Consider the following 20,448-nt stretch of genomic DNA (forward strand, 5'->3'; position numbering starts at 1 on the left):
TGCCCTGGCCTGCTGCCACCCTAGGGCCCAGCCCCAGCCAACCACGCTGTTCCTGCCTAGTGCCTTGGGCAGGGTGGGGGTCTCTGTGGTCCAGCTACAGGTGACAGGAAGGGGCAGAAGTTGGGGGGCAGTGGGATGGGAAGGTTGGGGAAGGGGTGCTGGGAAAGGGGCAGAGGGCCCAGTGCGTGAGCTCTTTCCTTCTGTCTGCTCCCCGGCAGCGTGAGGCCACTGCAGACTGGGTGCCGGCTTGCATTTGGAGGGCTGACATGGAAGGTAAGGCTGGCATCTCTAAGCACATGGACCCCGGACCAGCCTCAGCAGCTGGGGTGGTGGGACGAGGGTATGGGGGGGCCGTGGCAAGGTGTCTACTCACTGTCCACTCCCAGCCTCTACAGCCTCCAGCAGGTCCTCCCCACTCCTCCCTCCTCAATCTGCCTCCTCTGGGAAGCCAACCCTTCTTCCACCCCCGCCCGATCCCTGAATGTGTCCAAAAATGCCAACCCCAGCGGGCTTGCCTCTGCAGGGGCCCGAGCCCTGACCAGTGCACGTCATGCCTCACCGGTGATTCGTTGGGAGGCTGGCATGCGACCTAAGCTGAAACCCCCAACTTGGCCCAAACTAGAGAGAATGAGCTTTTCCTCTGGACACAAGCGGGCCCGCCCTGCCGCGTGGGAGCCCTCCTAATGATGCAGCCACGGGGCAGGGGGGCCCTGAGGCAGGCAGGCCCCTGGGCCGGGGGTGGCTGTCACTGCGCCTGGGAGCTTGTCCCCCAGCAGTGGCAGGGTGGACACCCGGCAAGGTCCAGGGGCCACCAGAGCAGCCGGCCCAGAAGTGCGAGTGAGCAAAGCCCAGCCCAGTGGGGGGGGCCAGAGGGGCAGCACAGGCCTGACTCCACTCACACCCAGCAGAGCACCCGGCCTGCACACACCCTGCACTGCCAGCCTCCAGGTTTAAGAAAAGGCAGAAATTAAGATTGGGTGAAACCTTCCACGTTTAATGTAGGAAAATCATTCACGCTAAAGAAAACACAAAGGAAACTGCAGGCGCCAACCATCGAGGCTGTGTCTGTGGAGGCAGGCTGCTGGGGTCTGCCTGGTGCCCCTGGTGCAATCATCCAGGCTCCAGCATCAGTGACCCGTCAGGCCAGCCGGGTGCCCCGAGTAGGGCCTTCGTTCCCAGGATGCCGATGAGCTGGACCCGGCCACTTCAGTCACACAAAACAGAGCCACAGAGGCCTGGGCCATGGTGTGGGGGCGGGGGGCCTCGGGCCTGCAGCAGCAGTGTCCCCACCCTGCACCCGGCATGCTTCACACCTGCAGGCAGCGGGGCAGGGCCTCTCTGGGCAAGGGTTCAGGACCCTCAGGGAACCCGCATCCTCAGCCTTAACACCCACCCGCAGGCTGTTGGGGCGATGCTGAAAAAAGCGGTTTTCTGCCCTGCAGCCCTTCTAAGGTCAGCTGGCCCCAGGAAGGAGTCCCCTGGGGAGCTGTTGGGGAGCCCCCAGGCACGAGGGGGTGGCTGCTGACCCTCCTGAGCCCTGGTCACACAGGTCACACGCAAGGGGCGGCTGCAGGCATCCAGGGCCTGCCCCCTGGGACCATCACTCTCTTGACCTCCTAAGGCAGGCCAACGAGAGGTTAGCTCTCTGGCTTCTCATAAAGTCATTTTATTTAAATCTCAAACAAACCAAGGCAGAGGGACGAGGTGACCATCCACTCCCAAGCTGGGCGCCCCGAGACTCTGCTTCTGCAGCAGGAGCTGCAGATGGGGGTCTGGGCCCCGCAGGCCACCGCAGCCCAGGCCTGACCCTGCAGGCCCCCAGCACTGCGGCCCTTCTTGAGGCAGAGCCCAGAATGCACGGGAAAGGAAAGCGACGCCCAGACGAGACACCGAGGGGCCGGCAGCACAGACCTCTGGTGAGGTAGACGGTGGCACAGCCGGGCTGGTGAGGTAAAATCTGTAAGTTTATTCATGGGGCCACTGCGCTGTCAGGACTCCTCATTGCCCGAGTCGTCGTCGTCCCCGAAGCAGCTGTCGGCCTCAGCCTCGCCGTCCTCGTAGTAGTAGTCATAGAACAGGTCTGAGCCCTCGTCGGGCACCGGGGCCTTGGTCTTCACGCAATACTCAGCCAGCGTGGTGGGCACCTTCACGCCGTCCCGCTCTGCGTCCACCTTGGTCCCCAGGACCTGTTTCCTGGCAGGACATGGGCAGGGGTCAGTGCCTATCAGTGCCATCTTGCCAGGACCCACAGCCTGGTGGCCACATACACAGACAGCATCAACCAGGTGGATGCCACCAGAAGGGGCCCACACCACCGGGCACCCTGGAGCCCTGCTGGGGCGGAGCCTGCAGCCCAACTACATGACAACCCCCGGTGGCCCATGGCTGACTCTGCCCTGATTGTCACACTTGTGAGGACAAGGAGAGCTGTTTTCAGTGCCTGGCTGGCCCAGTGCCTGCTACACTGAGGGATGGACAGGCCGGGGGTGGAGGGCCCATGCCAACCTCACCCCATGCCCTCCTGTCCGTGGTGGAGGATCTCTGAGACGAAGGAGACCGGGGCAGGGCCCTGTGTGACCCCCGAGGAGAAGGTCCTGGTGGGCACTGTTGCCAGCTCAGCTGCTGTGGAGTGCGACACTTGGCCACCCAGTGTCCCAGCACCGATTCCAGCCCAGCCAGGACCTTGGAGGACCAAGCTGCAGACCCACGCCCTGAGCCAGCCAGTGGCACCACATGTTCTGCTGAGCCAGCAGGAAGGGGCGGCCACCACAGCCTTGCCACATGGGCACACACTGCCAGCCCACAGGGAGTCTGAGGGATAAAAATAGTCTGGTTTTATTTCTGTGCCACATGGAAGGCAGCTGGGAAAAAATGGGACAAGGAGCAGGCGGGACCCTCCCCTGCTGAAGGGTGCCTGGGGGCCTGCTGCGCGGGAGGTGTTTGAGGAGCACGAGTGTCACCGTCCCCACAGGGTGCACATTTCCACAAATGGCAAACTGTGACCAAGGGCACGAGCTGTGGCTGCCACTGGCTGAGGGGACAGAGATGGCAGGAAAGGGCCGCCCTGCACACTCATGGGTCCCCTCACAGCTGAGTGTGTGGGTGAAATGCACACGGATTACATGTGCAATGCTGCACAAGTCACTTAGAAAATTCTGTTTCATAAGCCACAGAATGTCCAGCCAGACTTGTGGGAAAGACGACAGTCTTCCCCGGGAAAGTGAACAGATTCCACACCACAGACCAAAGACCTGAGACACGAGGCAGTCCACCGCACAAAACCCCCACCTCCACCTGCTTGTGCACGGGCTGGAAGGACAGACACACTGAAACTGACCAGGTGTTAGGGTTGAGGTTCTCTTTATGTTCCTATTTGCACTTCAGTGTTTCTCTTCCATGAACATATTGCCTTCTTACTGCACAAATTGTGTGTCTGCAGCTTTAGTGACATGAACTGCAACAACTCCAAGTGTCCATGCGGTCCTGCGAAACCAGGCCCACAAACAAGAACACGAACGTGCCACCACAGTCCCCGGGGTCCCCATCCTCCCTGACAGCTGCTGCCGTGCCTCCCGGGGCTGTGTGGTAGGCCATGGCTTGCTCAGTCCTCCCCTGTGGATGTACATTTGGGTCACTGCCAGCTGTTGGCAAACCCAAGCTGTCTCAAACATCCCCATGGGTGCTGGTGTGAATGCTCGCCTCCCATTTCTCCTGGACAAACACTCAGGCCTCCGGTGGTGGGTCCTGTCTAAGGTAGGTGTGTGTCTTGACTTATTTCCTATTCTGATTAAATGCTAAGTGACAAAGTGAAAGACTATTTGGAAACAATCTAATGAAGAGTTTCCTGAATTAAGTCAGAAAACCTACATGGAGAAGTGCCAGTGCACACAGACGCAGAGCAGCCCACAGAGCTCAGCAGAACTGAATTAGACCGACAAGGGAGAAGGGCTGGCGGCTCCGGGCCTGAGCGGAGCCCTGCACACCAAGGCTCTTGCTGGTTCGGCCCCTGCACTCCAGGCACCCATTCGTGGAAAGACCCCTTTGCAAAGACATTAACCTATTTACCCGCGAGGTGGTCTCACTGGAAACAACTAAAGTGCAGGGAAGGCTACTGGCAAATCCCTACATAACCTGCTGTTTGTAACAGAAAATAAATACCCTTTAGGAAAGAAGGATATTTTTGTAAATACACTAACACAGTCATCACCTGCCTTTGGAAATAGATTCCAAGTGTCAAGATTACAAATGCAAGCGATGTTCACAGCACCAAATCCTCAACACCAGAAGAAAGCGTCACACGGAGCGTGGTCTCAGCAGCTACCAGGACGTGCTCCTCAAGAGCACACACACTCATCTGGGAGCGGAAGGACCCCGAGCACCAGCCACGGACACACAAGTTTGGCCAAAACATGCAGGAGGCCTCTGCTCAGGACAGACTGCCCAGGGCAGGGAGAGAGGCGAGACCCCTGCGGAGCTGGGCTGCACACGTGCGGCCATATCAAGCATGCAGACGGCACGTTTGTGTGATGGGGACGTCTCCCGGAGGAGAGAAAGGGAGCACCCAGCTTTCTGAAACAAGGAGCAGACCGACCTAGCAGGAAAGCGCCGGGCCCGGGCCGCGTCTGAGCCCCGCTCACCGGATGATATCTGTGTACTCCCGGTCTTTGCCTTTGCTCTCTTTCCACTTCCTGTACATCACGGAGGCGTCCACGTTGGCCGGGGAGAAGGTGTTGGGCTCGTTGAGGAGGGAGATGATGCTCAAGAGGATGGTCCTGGGGGAGCACAGGGTCGGTAGGCAGGGGTGTCTGCTGGCTGCACAGCCTGCCTGGCCACAGCTCCTGGAGGGCTCCTGGGGCCCCTGGTGAGAACTCAGATGCCCCCCCAAGACCCCAGGAGAGCTGAGGCTGAGCTCAGGGCTGCCCTCCTGCCAGCCTCCTCCGGCCTTTGCCACACGCCCAGCACCCAGGACAATATGTGTGGCTCCCTGGGCATCCTGCCTGGTGAGGGGGTCCCTCTGTGCCAACAACTTCTGTGGTTTGGGCTGGACAGGACACAGGCCGGGAGGCAGGGTGGTGTGTTCACCCGAATGGAGATGGTTGGGTCAGTGGGAGGTTGAGGATGGAGGGGAGAGCCCAGGGGCAGGCAGACATGGATATAGGATCCCCGGAGCTGTCCCCAATGGCATACAGGGTGGCTGGCATCAGGAAATGAGTGTGGGGAGAGGTGAGCAGACCAGCCTTGGGGATTCTGGGGCCCTCAGTGTACAGACGCCACAGCCCTGAGAACAGCAAAGGTTGCCTCCCAAAGTCCTGGTCCACAGGGTGGGCCAGGGTTGAGGACGACCTGCAGGAGTGAGGAGTTCAGGGATGGGGTGGGGTATCCATCTGTTGACTGGCCCCTAAATAAGGCTGGCCCAGCCTCACCTGACGTTCTGGGTGGGGTTCCACCGCTCTGAGGGCAGCTCCCCACTCTGAGGGTCGTCGACTGGGGGGTGGAGGATGGAGATGCACACATCCCCAGTCTGTGTGGGGACAGGAAGAAGGGAAGGTCAGTGCCCGCCAGGTCCTGCTGGGCTGCACAGTGCCTGCTCCGTCCCCCACCACCACACAGAGGCGGGGGGCAGGCTCACCTCATAGATGTTGGGGTGCCACATCTTGGTCAGGAACCGGAAGGCTGGCGGGGAGTAGGGGTAGTCAATAGGGAACTTGAGACGTGCCTGGGTGGAGGCAGAGAGCAAAGGGCTCAGCCAGGGCCGGCCCTCATCCGGAGTGATGTTTCCCCAAGCACCATGCATGGGGTTTAGGCTACAACACGGGACACTGCCCATGAGCACGTGAAGGGCGTCAGCCTGGGAATGCCTACTACATGAGGGCCACCCAGCACACAAGGGACCCCACCTGCCACCCTCGCTCCTCATAGGCCTGAGATCAGGTGCACAGTAGGCCACCTCAGGCTTTTTTGGGGTCATCTGAGCTGACCCCAGCCCTGACCCTGCTGCCAGGGGGCAGGGGCACCATCAGGAGCAGCTCCAAGCTCACTGGCCACCCAGGCCCATGGGAGGGATCAGTCTGGGCCCCAGGAGCTGTGTGCCCCAAGCATGTGATGGACCCCCAGGCCTCAGTTTCCAGGTTGCAGGAGGACTAAAATAGATGTGTGTTCACTCAGCAATCATTCCCAACACCTCCGTGGGCCGGGCATCGGGAGATGAGTCAGCGCTGGGTGGACAAGCTCACTGCCTGCAAGTGTCATGGGGAGGTCAAGAAGGAGGCAGGAAGGTCACGGGGCGGCTGGGGGAGGGCCACCTGCCCTGGTGGCAGGTAAGGAAGCTCTGATTGCTTGTTTACGCCCCAGTCCCAGGCACTGGGACACCTGGTCCTGGAGGTGCTTGCATGCAGCTCTCAAGGGTGAGCCAGGGTGCTGAGAGCCATGGCAGGGCACCTCTCCCGCAGATGCCCCCGGGGCCTACCTCTAGAGAGAGGCCCTTCTGGGCAGGGCACTTGGGGGAGCCTCAGGCTAAGGCCTGGAAGAAAAAGAATTTGCTGGCGACTGCGGAGCAAGCCTGGAGCTTGTGTCTCAGAACCTGCCCTGTGGACCCCCCAGGTCCTGGAAATGCTGAGGCCTCCCCTGCAGCAAGCAGCCACCCAGTCCTCATTCAAGGCGTTCCAGGAAATGCCTTCAATGCTGAGCCAACTGCAGCCCAGAGAAGGAAAGCCTCTTGCCTAAGGGCACACAGCAAGCAAGCTGTGCAGGGGACTTCAGCTGGCGTCTCTGAGTGCCTCACAGAGGAGGCGGGGGCGGCTGGAGCTACAGGAAGGAGCTTTGGAAGGATGGAAACTGCCTGCACCTCCCGGCCCTGGTTTCCACACTTTCTAAGGAAGAGAGTCTTCCCCACTACCCACCCAACTGCACCCAACAGGACAGGGGTGGGGGCAGCCCACCCTGGCTTCTCTGAGGACACAGATCCTGTGGCCAATGGGATGGATATGTGGCAGTGCCCTGGCCCCAAAGCACTCTCTGGAGAAATGAGATGATCCCCCAGTGCCAGCCTGAGAGGCTCTACCCACACCCAGTTAGTGGGCAATGCCAGAAACCCCACATCCTTCCCACATCCTAGCCTGCAGCCTAGCCCAGGCACAGAGGAAGAGTCCTGGCCAGGCCTCAGGTTGGGCCTCCTTCGTGGGTCTGAGCAGAACTGCCGGCCCCCGAGCAGACAAGGTTGGAGGAGGAGGCTGGTTAAATCGCTGATGGATCAGCCCCAAATCCACTCCCTGCGTGGTGAGGCTGGGTTCCAGACCCAGAATGCAGTCCAAGCTATCCATGCTTGACCCTCCTCCCCACCCCAGCAAGGAGGGAACGACTCAAGATCACCCCCAGCAGGCCAAGCTGCTCCCTCACAGCCACAGAGTAGGTGCGGTGAAAACAGCAGCCCAAAGTGCAAACACAGATGTCAGGTGCGTGGCCTGCCCCACCCCTCCGCCTCCCCTGCAGCCTGACCTGGCCGTGGTTTCTGCTCTCCACCCAGGCCTCCCGGCCAGGCAGGAACTGGGAGCAGCGTGCCAGGCAAGCTGTGACAGGGTTCCTGGGCTGAGGGTTCATTCCCTGTGTCTGCACAGGGGACCCCTCGTCTTGTCCCCCGGGCCCCAGGAGCAAAGTCCCCATGACCTGGGAGGTCCTTCCAATGCTGTGTCTGGACTCAGTTCAAGACACAGAGAAAGCTGCCGACCTTGTGGCCCAAGTCCTTTATCACAGCAGTCAGAAACAGCCAGTCACAGGGAAGGCACTAGCCCCCCTGCTCCCAAAAACCACAAAACGGAACTGCTGGGATTAAACCACAACGAGGGCAAAAGAGATGACCCAGAGCGTGAGACCTGGGCCCCCAGAGGCCACCTGCTCGGCGGAATCTGAGAAAGGGCAGCTGCGGCCACTGGGAGCCCCAACCCCAGAGGCCGCGCCACCCTCCCTCCCCGGGTGCTCTCCGCTGCGTGGCTCCCAGGGACAGGGAGGAGAATGGAGGGAATGCTCCACTCCACCTTTCCAGAGAACAGGTTACGTAAAGCTCGGGACGAAGCCGAGAGAACCTGGCCCACTGCTATCGGCAAGGGTGGCAGCTTTCCAAGCAGGCCCCAGCTGCCAAAGGCCCCATGCGGGCCTTTGTTGGAACCCGCGCCAGTGGCCAGGCCAGCACCCCCGGGTCGGAGTCGCTCCCTCCCTCACCCGCCCCGCGCTCCCCAACAGGACCGCTGGTTCTGGGGAGGCCTCTCTGTGTTCTCCGCGTAGGAGGCGGGAAAGAGCCGAATCGGGGTCTGCCGGTCCCAGAGAGAGGGGCCGCCGGGCCGGGCCCCGAGGGCGGGAGCGGGCGCCCACCCAAGGATCGGCGGGGCCCGGGCGCCGGCCCGAGGCTCACCTTGAAGTAGCCGCCCTCGTAGAAGGTGTTGGGGGGCCCGAAGATGGCCACCTCCCAGTTGTACAGGTCGCCCTCGTCCACCAGGGTCACACGGAAGCCCTCCACCGGCTCCTCCTGCAGCCCCTTGAGCTCGAGCAGCAGTGCCTTCTGTGAACTGGGTACCAGCGGCCGGGCCATGGCGGCGGCGGCGGCGGGGCCCAGAGTCGGAGACGCGGTGGCCGGGCCGGGCCGCGCGCCGGCCAGGGGGACGCCGCCGGGGCTGCCGCCTTCCTCCTGTACGCCGCCGGCGCCGCCCCCTCCCGGGACCTCCGAGCGTTCCACTACCTCTGGGGCTGCCGCCCTCTCGGCGCTCTCCTCGGCCCGGCCGGCGCGCTCCGCCCCGAGCTGCGCCTGCGTGCCGCCGCCGGCCCCCTGACCGCGCCTGCGCCTCGGGGCCCTGCCCTGACTGCGCCTGCGCCCCCACCAGCGGGGCACGCTGGGAAGCAGAGTTCCCTCCCTGGGCCGCCTAGCGGGGAGGCGCAACAGCCGGGAGGAAGTGGGTGCCGAACGCGCAGGCGCCGTAGCGCTTCCGAGCCCTTGCGAGGCCGCTGTCGCCCCCGCGGTAGCCGGACTGTCCTGGACTTCTGTGCGCCGGGAGGCGGGAAGGGCTGGGCTGTGCCTCCCCGTGCAGCCCGACTGGCTTGGTGTCTTTTTTGTGACGTCCCACCGCGGGCGGGGATAGGGCGGGGAATTGGGGGCGGGGGCACGGCGGGGAGGGCGGGGAGCGGGCGGTGTACCCCCCTCGGATGCTCCCCAGCCCCGAGACTCCCCACGAGTCTCCTTACCCCAGAGGTTTCCCTCTCCCAGGGTTCTACTCTAGATGCCCAGTAGGCTCTGCCACCATTTCTCCGCCCCGGAGGCTCCCCCCACCCAGCCTTCCCACCCGGAGGCCCGGCGCTGGCGGAGCAAACTGGCCTGGGCGGGCTCTGCCTCAGTTTCCCGACAGCGGACTGCAGGTGGGCCCGAGCTGGGGGCCGCTCAACCGTGGAGGCCTGGCGAGGTGTCTCACTGGGTGGTGGGCTCGGCGGACTGGAGTGTGGAGATGGTCAAGCTCCGCTCCCCCACAAGCTGGGTATGACCCATCACCCGCTTCGTTGTTCGTTTGGTGGCACCGATCGGCACCCATCCTGGCTGAACCCCCAGGCTGGGCCCAAATCCCAGGCTGACCTTTGACTCCGTGGGAGCCCTGACGTGGCTGAGTCCCAGGCCCATATACCCACACACACACCTTGCGGGACACTTGGTCAGGAGAGCTGGGTGTCCTGCCCTGGCCTCCATCCTCCGTCTTAAGGGACAGCTCCCAGGAGGGTGGGGGCTCCGCGGTGGCGCTCAGGCTGTGCCTGCCACCTTGCTGGAAGGTGTCGGTGGCTGGGCAGAGATGATGCTCTCTTCCAGGTGTCCCAAAACCTGGCCCCTGACCTCCTTCCAGCTGAGGACAGGCAGATGAACCTGTCTGGGTGACACAAAGCAAGATTTTGGGGAGGGACTGTGAAGTCTGAGAAGAAGCCCTGGACAGAGGGCAGCTTCATACAGCTGCCCAAGGCTGGGCCTTGGCTTTCCGTAAAGGGGGCTTTGGGCTTCAACTCTGCCCTCTCCTGGGATCCTAAACGAGCCCCTCATTAGTAAAATGGGCTCTGTGCCTTTGCCAAGTGTTCCGAGTATGTCTCACCCTCATTCTTTGCCTGTAGCACCAATGTCATAGTGTTGGCATGTGGCGGCTGCCTGACCAATAGTAATTAGAATTAGTCATGATTCTTCTATGGAGGATCCATGAGTTCTCCCTACACATAACTCACATCCTCAGGAAGTACTGAGTGGATGGGGGCAGTCCTGGAAATGTGAAGAGGGGTACTGGGTTCACGGCCCCTCCCACTGGTCCCACTGAGGGCCTTGTCCCCCAGGAAAGCCTGCTTCTCTAGCTCTGAGGCATCCCAGAGTGGTGGTCATCCGGGGTTTCCACCTGCCTGTTTTCTGGCCACAGCCCCTTGATTTTCCCTTGGGGCCTCCCCACTCTTAGTCTGTAAGGTTTGAATTGGACTGATCCTCAAGCCCTAGCGGCATGGCTGGGTCATCCAATCAGAGCACTCCAGGCCCCTTGGCTGCAATCGTTGGTTCAGGAGCAGCCTCTGACTCAGCCATCCAATGAGATGCAGCCCTGGGACTTTGTCTGGAACACAGTGCTGGGGTGAGGAGGCTGGAAGGACCTGGATCTGGAGTTAATGGAACCATCACAGCACCCAGGGAAGGAGGAATTGTGTACCAAGTAAGCACTCGGGGATAAGAAAGTGCTGATAACCCTGTTTGTGCTCCTGGATCCAGCCATGCCTGCCCTCCCCCAATGTTCCAGTGATGCAAGCCAGTAAACTACTTCTTATTAAGCCAGTTTGAGTTGGGCCTTCCATCACGTACCACAGAAGAGCCCTGCATTCATCTGCCATGACCTTAGAAATGGTTCTTAAATGCTAAACCAAGTCTCAATTTCTTTTTCTGTGAATTAGGAATTGTGGCCACCCCATGGGAGAGGGACATGGGGTTGGAGGACAAAGGCTGCTTCAGGGCCAGCTCTGCCTCATCCCGGTGGCTGTGCCATCTGGAGCCAGTTAGTGCAGCAGCACCCCACAGCCTGGTAATGTTCCAGCTCACGTGCATGTGCAGATGAGATCAAGAATCTTGAGATGGGGACGCGACACAGGTGTCCCCGTGGGGTAGAGAAGGCCATGGGACCGTAGAGGCAGAGGCCAGAGGGATGCACTCTGAAGGTGGAGGAACAGGCCTGAGCCCAGGAATGTGGGTGGCCTCCAGAAGCTGGACAAGGCAACAAGACGGATTTTCTGGAGGGAACCAGCCCTGCCCACACCTGGATTGCAGGACTTCTGACGTCCAGAACTGTAAGATAATAAGCTGGTGTTGCTACTGACTTTGTGGCAGTTTGTTGCAACAGTCAAAGGAATCAAATGTGCTTGCCTCTATGCTTCCTTTGGGAAATTAATTAATGAATGATCTTCCACACACAAATCTAGGCACTGGGGATAGAGCAGTGAACAAAACTAGCAAAATCCCTGCCATCAGGGAGCCAGGGAAAAAGGCCATAAGCCGGCTGGTAAATGAATAAGCAATTTCTGATATCAATATTTGCTGTGAAGAAAAATAGAGCATGGTGAGGCATTAGCAGTAGTGTAGTACAGGGGGGTTCCTTTGAGGAGGGGGTCAGGAGGTATCTCTCAGGAGGTGGCACATGAACAGAGACCAGAATGGGGTAAGGAAGTGAGTCACATGGGTCTGGAGGAACAGTGTCAAAGGCAGAGGGAACAGCACATACAGAGGCCCTGAGGTAGGGACGATCTGGCCCTGCTGGAAATCAGTATACTTAGGGCACAGTGAGGGGACAGAGGCCAGAGAAGAGGCTTCCTGAGAGCTGGCTTTGTTCACAGGCCTTGAGGTGACCCCATGGCCCCAGAATCCAGGCCCAGGCCCTCGCCACCCAGCCACCCCATGTGCCAGGGCTGCACCTCCTCGGCCAACCAGGAGTCACAAGCTGTTCCTCAAACATCACTGAGGCCAGGGAACCTGGAGCACCCCAATTGGCTGGTGGAGTCGCCCATGGGTGAGGATGTGGGCTGGACTGGGCAAGAGGGAGCAGGTGGGTGAAGTTATCATGCATACCCAACAGGATGCAGAGAAGGGCAGGCTGAGGGGTGGGAGAAGTACCCAGGTCTACCCCTGACCTGGGCAGGCTTGGGGCTTCCAGAAACTGCAAACTCCAGAGGAGCCCCTGGGCTGGGGAGGCCAACCAGAGGCTCTGTCCTGGACATGGCAGGTCTGGGATGTCCTTGCAATGGCCCCCCGGGGACACTCAGCAGGCAGCTGTCTCTCAAGGGCTGGAGCCGAGCAGGGCTGGGGCTGGAGATGTGTACTGGAGAATCCTTGGTGACCAAGCAGTAATTGAAGTCATGGCTGGTGAGAAGCCAAGTGAGGCGGATGTGAGGGGAGGAAGGCCCTGCCAGCCAGTAGCACACCTTCTCCAGGGAAGATGGGCAAAGAGGAGGGGCATTCTGGGGGCTGCAGAGGGACCACCATGCGGCAGGGCCATGTAGAAGGCAGAGGCGGGGAGGTTCCCAGCGTTCTGGGGCCACACTGCTGTAACTTTGTGTAAGGAGAACATGTCAGCTTCCCAGGGTTTGTGCTGCCCAGCAGCGGTCACGCCAGGATGATGACAAAACAGCACTTTTGACCCAAGACCAGGCCTGACAGCAACTCAGGAGGCAGTGAGGGAAGCTGGGCAGGGAGGTGGTCCTGGCTGGAGGTGGCTTCAACCTGATGTGGGGGTGGGTGCCTGGAGTGCCAGCTGCCACCGGGGTGAACTCCAGCTGATGTAAGGCGGACAGCTTTTGTACCCCCGGTCACTGCTCATTGGCAACTCCTGACCCAGGAGCGATGGAGCCCCTTGTGCCATGCGGCTCTTTTTCCATAGAAGGGCAGCTGGAAGGGGACAGGGTGGGAACTCTAGGGAACCAGAGAGCTGACCAGAGGTGGCCTGGGTCCACACGTTCACTAGGAACCACCATGCCCTGTGTCCCATCCTGGCCTCCAGGGGCCCAGTGGCAGCTAGATCACGAACACTTGTGGTGGACTGCTCAGGTGAGGGCATGTTGTGGCTGCCACTGAGTGATCCACTCTGGCTTCATCTTACCTATTGCTGTATGACAAATTACTCCAAAACTTCAAGTATAAAACACTAATAATTTAGGTCATGAATCTGCCAGTTGGCTGGGTGTCCTCATGGCATGGCCATTGGTGTCCTCTGTGTGTGTGGGGGGGGTCACCTTTTGTGACATAGCCATGGAAATCATGCAGTGTCACAAAAGCCACCCAAGTTCAAGGAGAGGGGATGCAGATTCCACCAATGATCTGCCTCTTGAGGGGCTGTGGGGAGGTTCTGGAAGAGCATGTGGGGACAGACATGGCCATGGTTGTGTTTGGCAAGTGGGCACTTGAGCATGATTCAGTGGTTCTTTGGTTTGCTAACTGCCTGCCCTGTGCCCAGAGTAGGTGCTGGGAGGGGGGAACTGGCGAAAGGGTTAAACAACTTTCCCATAGGATCTTCCTCCATCAGAACAAGGAACAGGGCTGAGCGGGGAGTGAAGTCACTTGCCGGCACATCAGAATCTGATCCGGGATTGGCTCCTCCGCTCCCTACAGAATTTGCCTCCACGTAGTTCCCTTGGAGGTGGAGGGGCGCCCAGGGGGTGCTCATGACTAGTGGGGACTAATCCCACAGGCACGTGTATCCTCCAGGGGGTGCAGTGCAGGGTGTGGGGCCTGGGTTCATGCCCCTGCTCAGCCCCTCGCTGGTGGGACCTTTCACTTCTCTGGGCCTCCGTTTCCCCATTTGCCATCTGGGTAGGAATTCACCTTCCTCCTGGGCAGCGGTGGGTCAAGGACACTACAGATCCTGACCTGTTACCTATTTCCACCACCACTGTCACCATTATCGGCCCAGCTGACCTCTTCCTCTGACAGCTGGGGAAACGAGGCCCAGGAAGGAACTTTGGGCTGGGCATGCATGGAGAGCGCAGCTGGAGGCAGTGCCCACCTGCAGCCGTCAGGCAGAGCCTCGTGCGTCTGGGGGCCAAGTCCAGGGCACCTAGGGGCCTCCGCCCCTTCAGAGTCCTGCTGTCCAGGTGTTCCCAGACTGCAAGCACTGCTCTGGGCAGCAGGGGCACGCGGCTGGCCTGAGCGAAGGGTGTCTGTGGACAGTTGGCTTGGGGCCCACAGGCACGCACACAACACACTGGGTGGGCCTTCGAATAGACTTTATTACCGTTAAAGAAAAGAACCTGTGTAGGCATGTGGGGAGGACTGCCCACTTCCCGGAATCCTCGACCTCCCCCAAGGGGCTGGGGCATCATTCCAGATCCGAAGCTGGCTGGGAAGGGCTCCTGGCACCCCCTGCATGCAGGGACACCCCGTCCTGGTCCCAGAGCCATCTTCCACCCACCGGTCCGGGCTGAGCAGGGGCAGCTGGGGCGGGGCTCAGCCCACCGGCTTGACCTTGGCGATGAAGAGGGCAGCGGCCTTCTCCAGGAACTCCTCCCGGGTCATGGGGGAGCTGGGCCGCGGCGCCACCAGGACGCGGTCCATGGCCAGCGCCAGGCTGTCGGGGCCCAGCCGCGAGCCGGCCTCCAGGTAGCGGGCAGGTGCGGCAGCGCCCTCGCTGGCCTGCAGGGCCGCCTCCAGGGTGTCCAGCACGGCCTGGCCCACGCGGCGGTCGGCCACGGCCCGGTCTGGGTCCTGAAGCAGCTGGTAGAGGGCCCCAGCACGCGCCACGAACTCCAGCAGCACGAAGCAGGTGAGCATGCCGGCGCGGAAGACGTCCAGCGGCACCGCCTCGTGGTCGCGGCACTGGATCTTGCGCAGCAGCGGCGCCACCACCTCCTCGGGGGCCTCCCCATCGCGGCAGATGCGCCTGAGCAGCTCGCTGTAGGTGCGCCCGTCCAGCCCCGGCTTCTTCCTGCGCCCGCCGGCGCTCAGGCACTGGTAGGCCACGCCCACGTTGTTGTTGAAGGCCGCCCTGCGGGGGGCGGGGGCGTGGGGCCGGCGGCGGAGCCCGCGCGCCCCCGTCCCCCCGACAGACCCACCCCCTCCGACACCCCCCATTCCCCGCCGGGGGCTCTTACCCCAGATCCCCCAGGGCTGCTCCCCTCCGAGTCCGCTCACACGTCACCTTCCCGGTGGCCCTCACCCCCTGGCCGGGCCTTCCTCCTGCTCCACACCAGCCACCGCGACCTGACCCTGTCGCCGGCAGCCCAGGAGCCCAGGTGGTCCGTGCAGGCCAGAGATTCAGCCCCAGTGCCTAGAACCCTGCCTGCGCTTGGCGGGCGCTAGCTAAGCGCCTGCTGAATGGACCGGGGCACCGCCCCACCTACCCTCCACGCTCTCCTGGTGCAACGCTGGCACTATGGGCCTGTCTGGTTCGCGGCCACACAGTCCCACAGCCCAGGAGCTAGCAAACTACCGCTGCAGGTCAAACTGCCTGCTCCCTGTTTTTGTGAATAAAGTTATGGGCACGTGCCTCATCCATCGACAGGCTGCCTGTGGCTGCTTTCTTGCTGCAAAGGCAGAGTCCACTGGTTGCAGCAGGAATTGGCCCCCAAAACTCAGCATACTACCTGTTTCTGGGCAGAACATCTGTGGATCCTGCTACTGGCTATGAGACAGCTCCTTTCCTGGGCCATTAGGATGAGCTGGAGATTAATGGCGGGGAGATCACCCCATGCGGTGCAGAGTGGTGCCAGGTTGAGCCCAAGGCTGCAGGAACAGCTGCTCCCACTGGTGTGGCTGTCACCCACAAAAGTTGGCTGCTGCCTCGTTAACCCTTTTTCAGAGTGTTTGTGATTAATTCTTTGCAGCAGGAAGAGGAAGCGTGGGGAGGCCTGGCAGGAACAGACGCTGCAGCCATTGGTGCCTGTATCAGTTATCTATTGCTGTGTAACAGATGACCCCCAAATGGCCTAAAAAGGCAATAAACATATATTATGTGTCAGGAACTCAGGAGTGGCTTGGGCCTCTCCTGAGGTTGCTGCCAGGTGGCCAGCCACAGCCGTCCAAGGCTCAAGTGTGCAGGAAGCTCGCCCCCACACCCTGGGCAGGAGGCCTCAGTCCCCACCCATACATCTAACGGAGGCTGCTCCCTAGAAGCCACTCTGCATCCTGGCTGTGACATCCAATGGAGATGCAAGCTGGCCCTGCTGGACGTGGGAGGCAGGGGCACAGGGCATGGATGCCAGGAGGTGAGGTCTCGGGTGTCCTGAAAGCTGGCGCCACCACTCTCTCCATTCCCTCTAGTGAGGATGGGCCATGTGCCTCGCTCCAGCCACTGAAGCGGGGGCACAACACGTGGTCCTCCTTGGGTGGAAGTTTTAAGAGCCACTGCAGCATCCCCTAGCCAGACCCTGTGGCCAAGACCAGGTGGGCCCTGCAGGGCAGAGTAGAGCCTGGTGACCCCACAGCATGTGAGAAACAAACTGTAGCTCTGCCGAGGCTGCTGAGGCTTGGGGTGTTGGTCACTGCATGGTGACACAGCTCATCCTGACCTAGTCTGGCTCTGTGCCCTGACGACTCTCTTTGGCAACCTGGCTGACACCAATTCTCATGAGCTATTCACTCCTCCCCAGAGAAGGCATCTCCGGCTCCCAAGTGGTCCCTGAGCACCTTCTGTGTGCATGGCTGTTGCTGGCCGGGTCACTGTCTCCTGCTTTCCTTGTCTGTAGAGTGAGGGTCCTAACCCCTGCATCCAGGGGTTCTTGTGAGGACAGGATAGAAATCATGCCAAGAACTTGGGATGGAGTTGGCCTGTGGGAAGGGTCCTGTGTACACTTGCCATTAGCCAGACTCAGGGCCGCAGTGGGCTGTCCAGATGCTGTTTATCTTACACTCCTGCCTCGCGGGGCAGGAAGATGTGCAAAGGGGTCTTATGACAGGTGACTGGGCAAGGAGCCAGGCAGGCCACACCAACCTCCAGGATGCCACCTCATGCCCCCCTCCCAGGCGGTCCCCAGCCATGAGGGGGCGCCACACCACCTGAATTGTGAGAGCATGAAGAGCTGGAGGCAGCCAGCAACACCGTGGAGCTCTGGGCCTCAGTTTCCCCATCTGTAAAGTGGGGCACTCACTTATGGAAGGCTCCACCTGTATCTGCTCCTACACAGAGCAGCTGGCAGATTGTTAGCATTTGTTAAAAAAAGAACATATCTCGGGAATGTCTCCAAGAGGCAACATGGAGACTTTCTACTTTAGATGAGGGGGTTCTGCCCCCAGGGGAAACTTCTGGTTGCCACACTGGGATGCTGTTCAGAGTGCCCCACCCCACAGAAGGAGCAGAGCCCTGGCCGAGATCCATTGGCATCTTTTGCAGGTTTTCCAGGTCACAGGGACCTGCAGGAGGTTGGCACTTGTGCTGTCACTACTAGCAAACCGGTGGCTTCGAAGGCCTCTGGGCCACCTGCCCAGATCTGACTTGGCCTCTGCCCTCAGTGCCCATGTGGCCCTCAGCAAGTCCTGTAAGACTGTGTGTATGCTTCTGGGGCCTTAGGCTAGCCGGGGGTGGCCGATGCCACCATCACCAGTCCTGGAGGCCAGCACTTCTAATTTCTCATATCAGCAGAAGGGACTTCGGTTGGCTTCTCCCCAAGTCGTCTGCTTCTGCACACTGGGAGGTTAAGGGGCTCCTGACAGCAGCTCGTCCTCTGGGTTCAACACTGGCTGCATCTCTGGGGAGACCAGGCATGTGTGCCACCAGCACCTGCCACCCCTCTGCCCACTCCTCTCCCTCTGCACCCCTGTTGCTCCAGATTGCCTCTAGCCAACATCTCCAGTGCAGTACAGTGAATAGTGTACCCCCAAAATGCATGTCCATCTTGAACCTGTTAGTGTGATCTTATTTGGAAATAGGGTCTTTGCAGGTGTAATCAGTTCAGGATCTGGCAATGAGCTAACGTGGCTCTAAATCCAATGCCAAGTGTCCTTATAAGATAAAGGACAGAGAGGCATAAAGGAAGCCACGTGCAGAAGCAGATAGAGGGATGTGACCCTCAAGCCAAGGATCACCTGGCAGGCAGGAAGGACCCTCCCCTGGAGCCTCCAGAGAGAGCATGGCCCTGCTACACCTAGATTTTAGACTTCTGGCCTCCAGAGAAGGGAGAATGAACTTCTGTTGTTTTCAGCTGCCCAGTTTGCAGCAATTTGCAGAGCATCCCCAGGAGACCTGTATGGCTTCTTGGGCCCTAAATCTAACACATTCTTCAGCCCTAATCTATTGGGCCATACGGCATGGCCTTTAGCAGACAGGGCGCCCTTGTGTGAATTAGGAAAAGGCTCCACAAAAAGCCTTCCCATCAGTATCCTCATCTGTGGTTGTCCAAGGGGTGAATGTCTTGTGCAGTACTTGACCTGAACGACTGCACATGGTGGCCCTACCACTGACCACTCTTCCTCTTTGGAAGATGTCCCAGATGCCTCTCTTCTGGTTCCCTCCTTCCTGTTTGGTCTGCCTTCTCACGCTTTTTTGAGGGTTCTCTGAGGCTGGAGCTTCTGAGAGTTGGGTCCTAGGCTCTTCCTGGCCTCCTGGCGCCCTCCTGGCCCCTCCCGGCGAACACCTCCTGACCAGGGTGCGTGTCTCAGTTGCAGACCTGACCTGTCTGTCCACCTTCCTGTAGGGGAGGCTCTCCCAGGCCCTGACTTAACAGTCCTCTAGAAAATTCCTCCAAACCAGTGACTTCCCATGTCAGTAGATGGCCCCCGAAACCAGATGGGACTGTCCCTGCACATTCCCCTTCCACTCCGGCCCCTGCATACCCATTAGCTTGGCCTTCAGAAATCGTCTGGAGCCCACGAACTTCCCACCCGCCTGCTCCTCTTCCCAGGGCTCATCACAGGGGTGGCCTCCCGCGCCAGACGCATTTTGTGCTCCCTCTCCCTCCCGCCCCAAGCACGGCCTTGGGTGTCTCCACTGCCCAGCCCTGTAAATACTCATTTTCTGGCTTAATGGACGGGGATGCGACCAGGGACCTGGCACGAAGGCGTTGCTGCGTGACTTGGGGAGAAGTCCTTCCTGCGCTCCAGGAGCTTCCATTGTGGGGCGCGCCGCCCCGAACCCCAGGACCCGCACCCGGCCCCACCCGGCCCTTCGCCGCCCACCCCCACCCAGCGGACTACAGCCCCCAGCGTGCCCCGCGCGCCGGCGCCAGGTCGAAGGCGGGGATCCGCGCGGGGCACGCCGGGAGTTGGAGTCCGGCTGTTCCGGCCCGTCCCAGGACGGCCCCGCACCTCTGAGAGTGGTGAGCCAGGCGAAGGTGCCACAGTGCGCGGCCCAGGCGCTGCTGCTGCAGCAGGAGCTGGCCCTGCGGCTCCCCAGTGCCGCCATTTGCAGGCGAGCGCAGGCACATATTCTCGAAATAATGAGCCAGGAAGGCGATCGGTTCCTCGGGCCGCGCCTCCAGCACCTTCAGCAGGGCCGCGCGCAGCATCTCCGTCACGCCGACCTGCCGCAGGAAGTCCTCCTCGTTCTCGGCCGTTGCAGCCGCCTGGGACATCGCCGGTCGGCCGGTGTCTGTGAAACTGGCCGCCGGGGCCACCGCGGGTCGCCGCTTCTCCACCGCCGCCATATTCGGTGAGGGCAGCGGGACCGGAAGCGCCGCCATATCCCACAGCGCGCTGGCGCCTCGGCGCGGCCATCATAGTTAAGGGCAGGTTTGCGTGTGGGGTTGGGGGGCGCGGGGGGCGGGGTCCCGGATCCCGCTGGGAGACTCTGGGAAGCAATTAGTGCAGGCCTCCCAGTCTTCTCGGTTCCAATGGGCACTCATCCTCCAGTTTCTCATTTTGTGTTCTTGGTTGGCTTTCCCGGCTTCGGCCCGGAACCCTAATGCTGCCAGACTCCAAAATGGCTCCTGAGGAAGGGCTTGGTTTCTATCGTGAAGCCGGATTGCTGGCCATCTTGGTAGTGGTCGAGTCGTTCAAGTTGGTACGCTAGCAACCAGTCTTCTTGGTTGCAGGGAAGATGGGCAGGGCGTGGGTGGGGATGCATCCAGTCCAGGAGGACTGGGCGCCGCCCCGCCGCCTCTTCTGATTTTCCTCGCTTGGCCTCTGCTCTCAGTCTGAGGTGATAGCGCACCACGTGGGGATAATGCGCTCTCCCCGCTAACCCACCCACGGGCTGGGTCAGGGTCTGCTTTGGGCTCCGCGACCCCTTGTCCCCTGTGAATGTTTGCGGAATGAGGGGAGCACCCCAGTCCCCAGTTCCCCACCCCAGGTCACCCCCAGAGGTCTCCTCCTCCCCTGTATCCTCTACAGCTGGAAGCATCCCATAGCTCCCCAGTGCCCACAGGCCAAGTCCCTGCGTCTACAGCCCTTCATCAGAGATCCCTCGCCTCTTCCCCTCCTTAGCCCCCAGTCACCCCAAGGGGATGCAGTTTCCCTTAATAAGCCGTCTCTTCTGTGTCTGCTACGCT

The 20,448-nt window shown here is 60.7% G+C and overlaps 2 protein-coding genes and 2 long non-coding RNA genes across 5 annotated transcripts; 1 reads left to right on the top strand and 3 right to left on the bottom strand.

Moving 5' to 3' along the window:
- Positions 1-973: 973 nt before the first annotated feature.
- Positions 974-9,105, bottom strand: CDC34 (cell division cycle 34, ubiquitin conjugating enzyme). 2 transcript variants are annotated; one of them, XM_017651491.3, is made up of 5 exons: positions 8,405-9,085; positions 5,630-5,716; positions 5,424-5,521; positions 4,638-4,772; positions 974-2,193 (listed from the first exon to the last, which is right to left on the bottom strand). In XM_017651491.3, exons 1-5 carry the CDS (start codon positions 8,579-8,581, stop codon positions 1,989-1,991), a joined length of 702 nt encoding a protein of 233 aa, XP_017506980.1. In that variant the 5' UTR covers positions 8,582-9,085; the 3' UTR covers positions 974-1,988. The 2 variants fall into 2 exon arrangements, with proteins under 2 accessions (XP_017506980.1, XP_036874050.1); XM_037018155.2 differs by lacking the exon at positions 5,630-5,716 and having other exon boundaries at positions 8,405-9,105.
- Positions 9,106-9,276: 171 nt separating this feature from the next.
- Positions 9,277-13,140, top strand: LOC118972375 (uncharacterized). The gene is made up of 3 exons (XR_012124616.1): positions 9,277-9,399; positions 10,942-11,331; positions 11,875-13,140. It is a non-coding gene; the product is annotated as an uncharacterized lncRNA (long non-coding RNA).
- LOC140845747 (uncharacterized) lies at positions 9,297-13,246 on the bottom strand. The gene is made up of 3 exons (XR_012124615.1): positions 13,134-13,246; positions 9,672-9,896; positions 9,297-9,472 (listed from the first exon to the last, which is right to left on the bottom strand). It is a non-coding gene; the product is annotated as an uncharacterized lncRNA (long non-coding RNA).
- Positions 13,247-14,239: 993 nt separating this feature from the next.
- Positions 14,240-19,633, bottom strand: TPGS1 (tubulin polyglutamylase complex subunit 1). The gene is made up of 2 exons (XM_017651493.3): positions 19,268-19,633; positions 14,240-15,014 (listed from the first exon to the last, which is right to left on the bottom strand). Exons 1-2 carry the CDS (start codon positions 19,603-19,605, stop codon positions 14,477-14,479), a joined length of 876 nt encoding a protein of 291 aa, XP_017506982.1. The 5' UTR covers positions 19,606-19,633; the 3' UTR covers positions 14,240-14,476.
- Between the last annotated feature and the right edge of the window lie 815 nt (positions 19,634-20,448).

The sequence above is a fragment of the Manis javanica genome, chromosome 13 (genome assembly GCF_040802235.1).
Source record: "Manis javanica isolate MJ-LG chromosome 13, MJ_LKY, whole genome shotgun sequence".
Classification (NCBI taxonomy): domain Eukaryota; kingdom Metazoa; phylum Chordata; class Mammalia; order Pholidota; family Manidae; genus Manis; species Manis javanica.

What these genes read in the sequence shown, in the direction of transcription:
- TPGS1 (XM_017651493.3), bottom strand. Translation starts at nt 19,605, where the DNA reads ATGGCGGCGGTGGAGAAGCGGCGACCCGCGGTGGCCCCGGCGGCCAGT. An exon ending in CTGGCTCACCACTCTCAGAG is followed by an intron (nt 15,015 to 19,267) that starts GTGCGGGGCCGT and finishes CGCCCCCCGCAG; the next exon opens with GGCGGCCTTCAACAACAACG.
- CDC34 (XM_017651491.3), bottom strand. Translation starts at nt 8,581, where the DNA reads ATGGCCCGGCCGCTGGTACCCAGTTCACAGAAGGCACTGCTGCTCGAG. An exon ending in ACGAGGGCGGCTACTTCAAG is followed by an intron (nt 5,717 to 8,404) that starts GTGAGCCTCGGG and finishes GCCTCCACCCAG; the next exon opens with GCACGTCTCAAGTTCCCTAT. An exon ending in GGCACCCCAACATCTATGAG is followed by an intron (nt 5,522 to 5,629) that starts GTGAGCCTGCCC and finishes GTCCCCACACAG; the next exon opens with ACTGGGGATGTGTGCATCTC.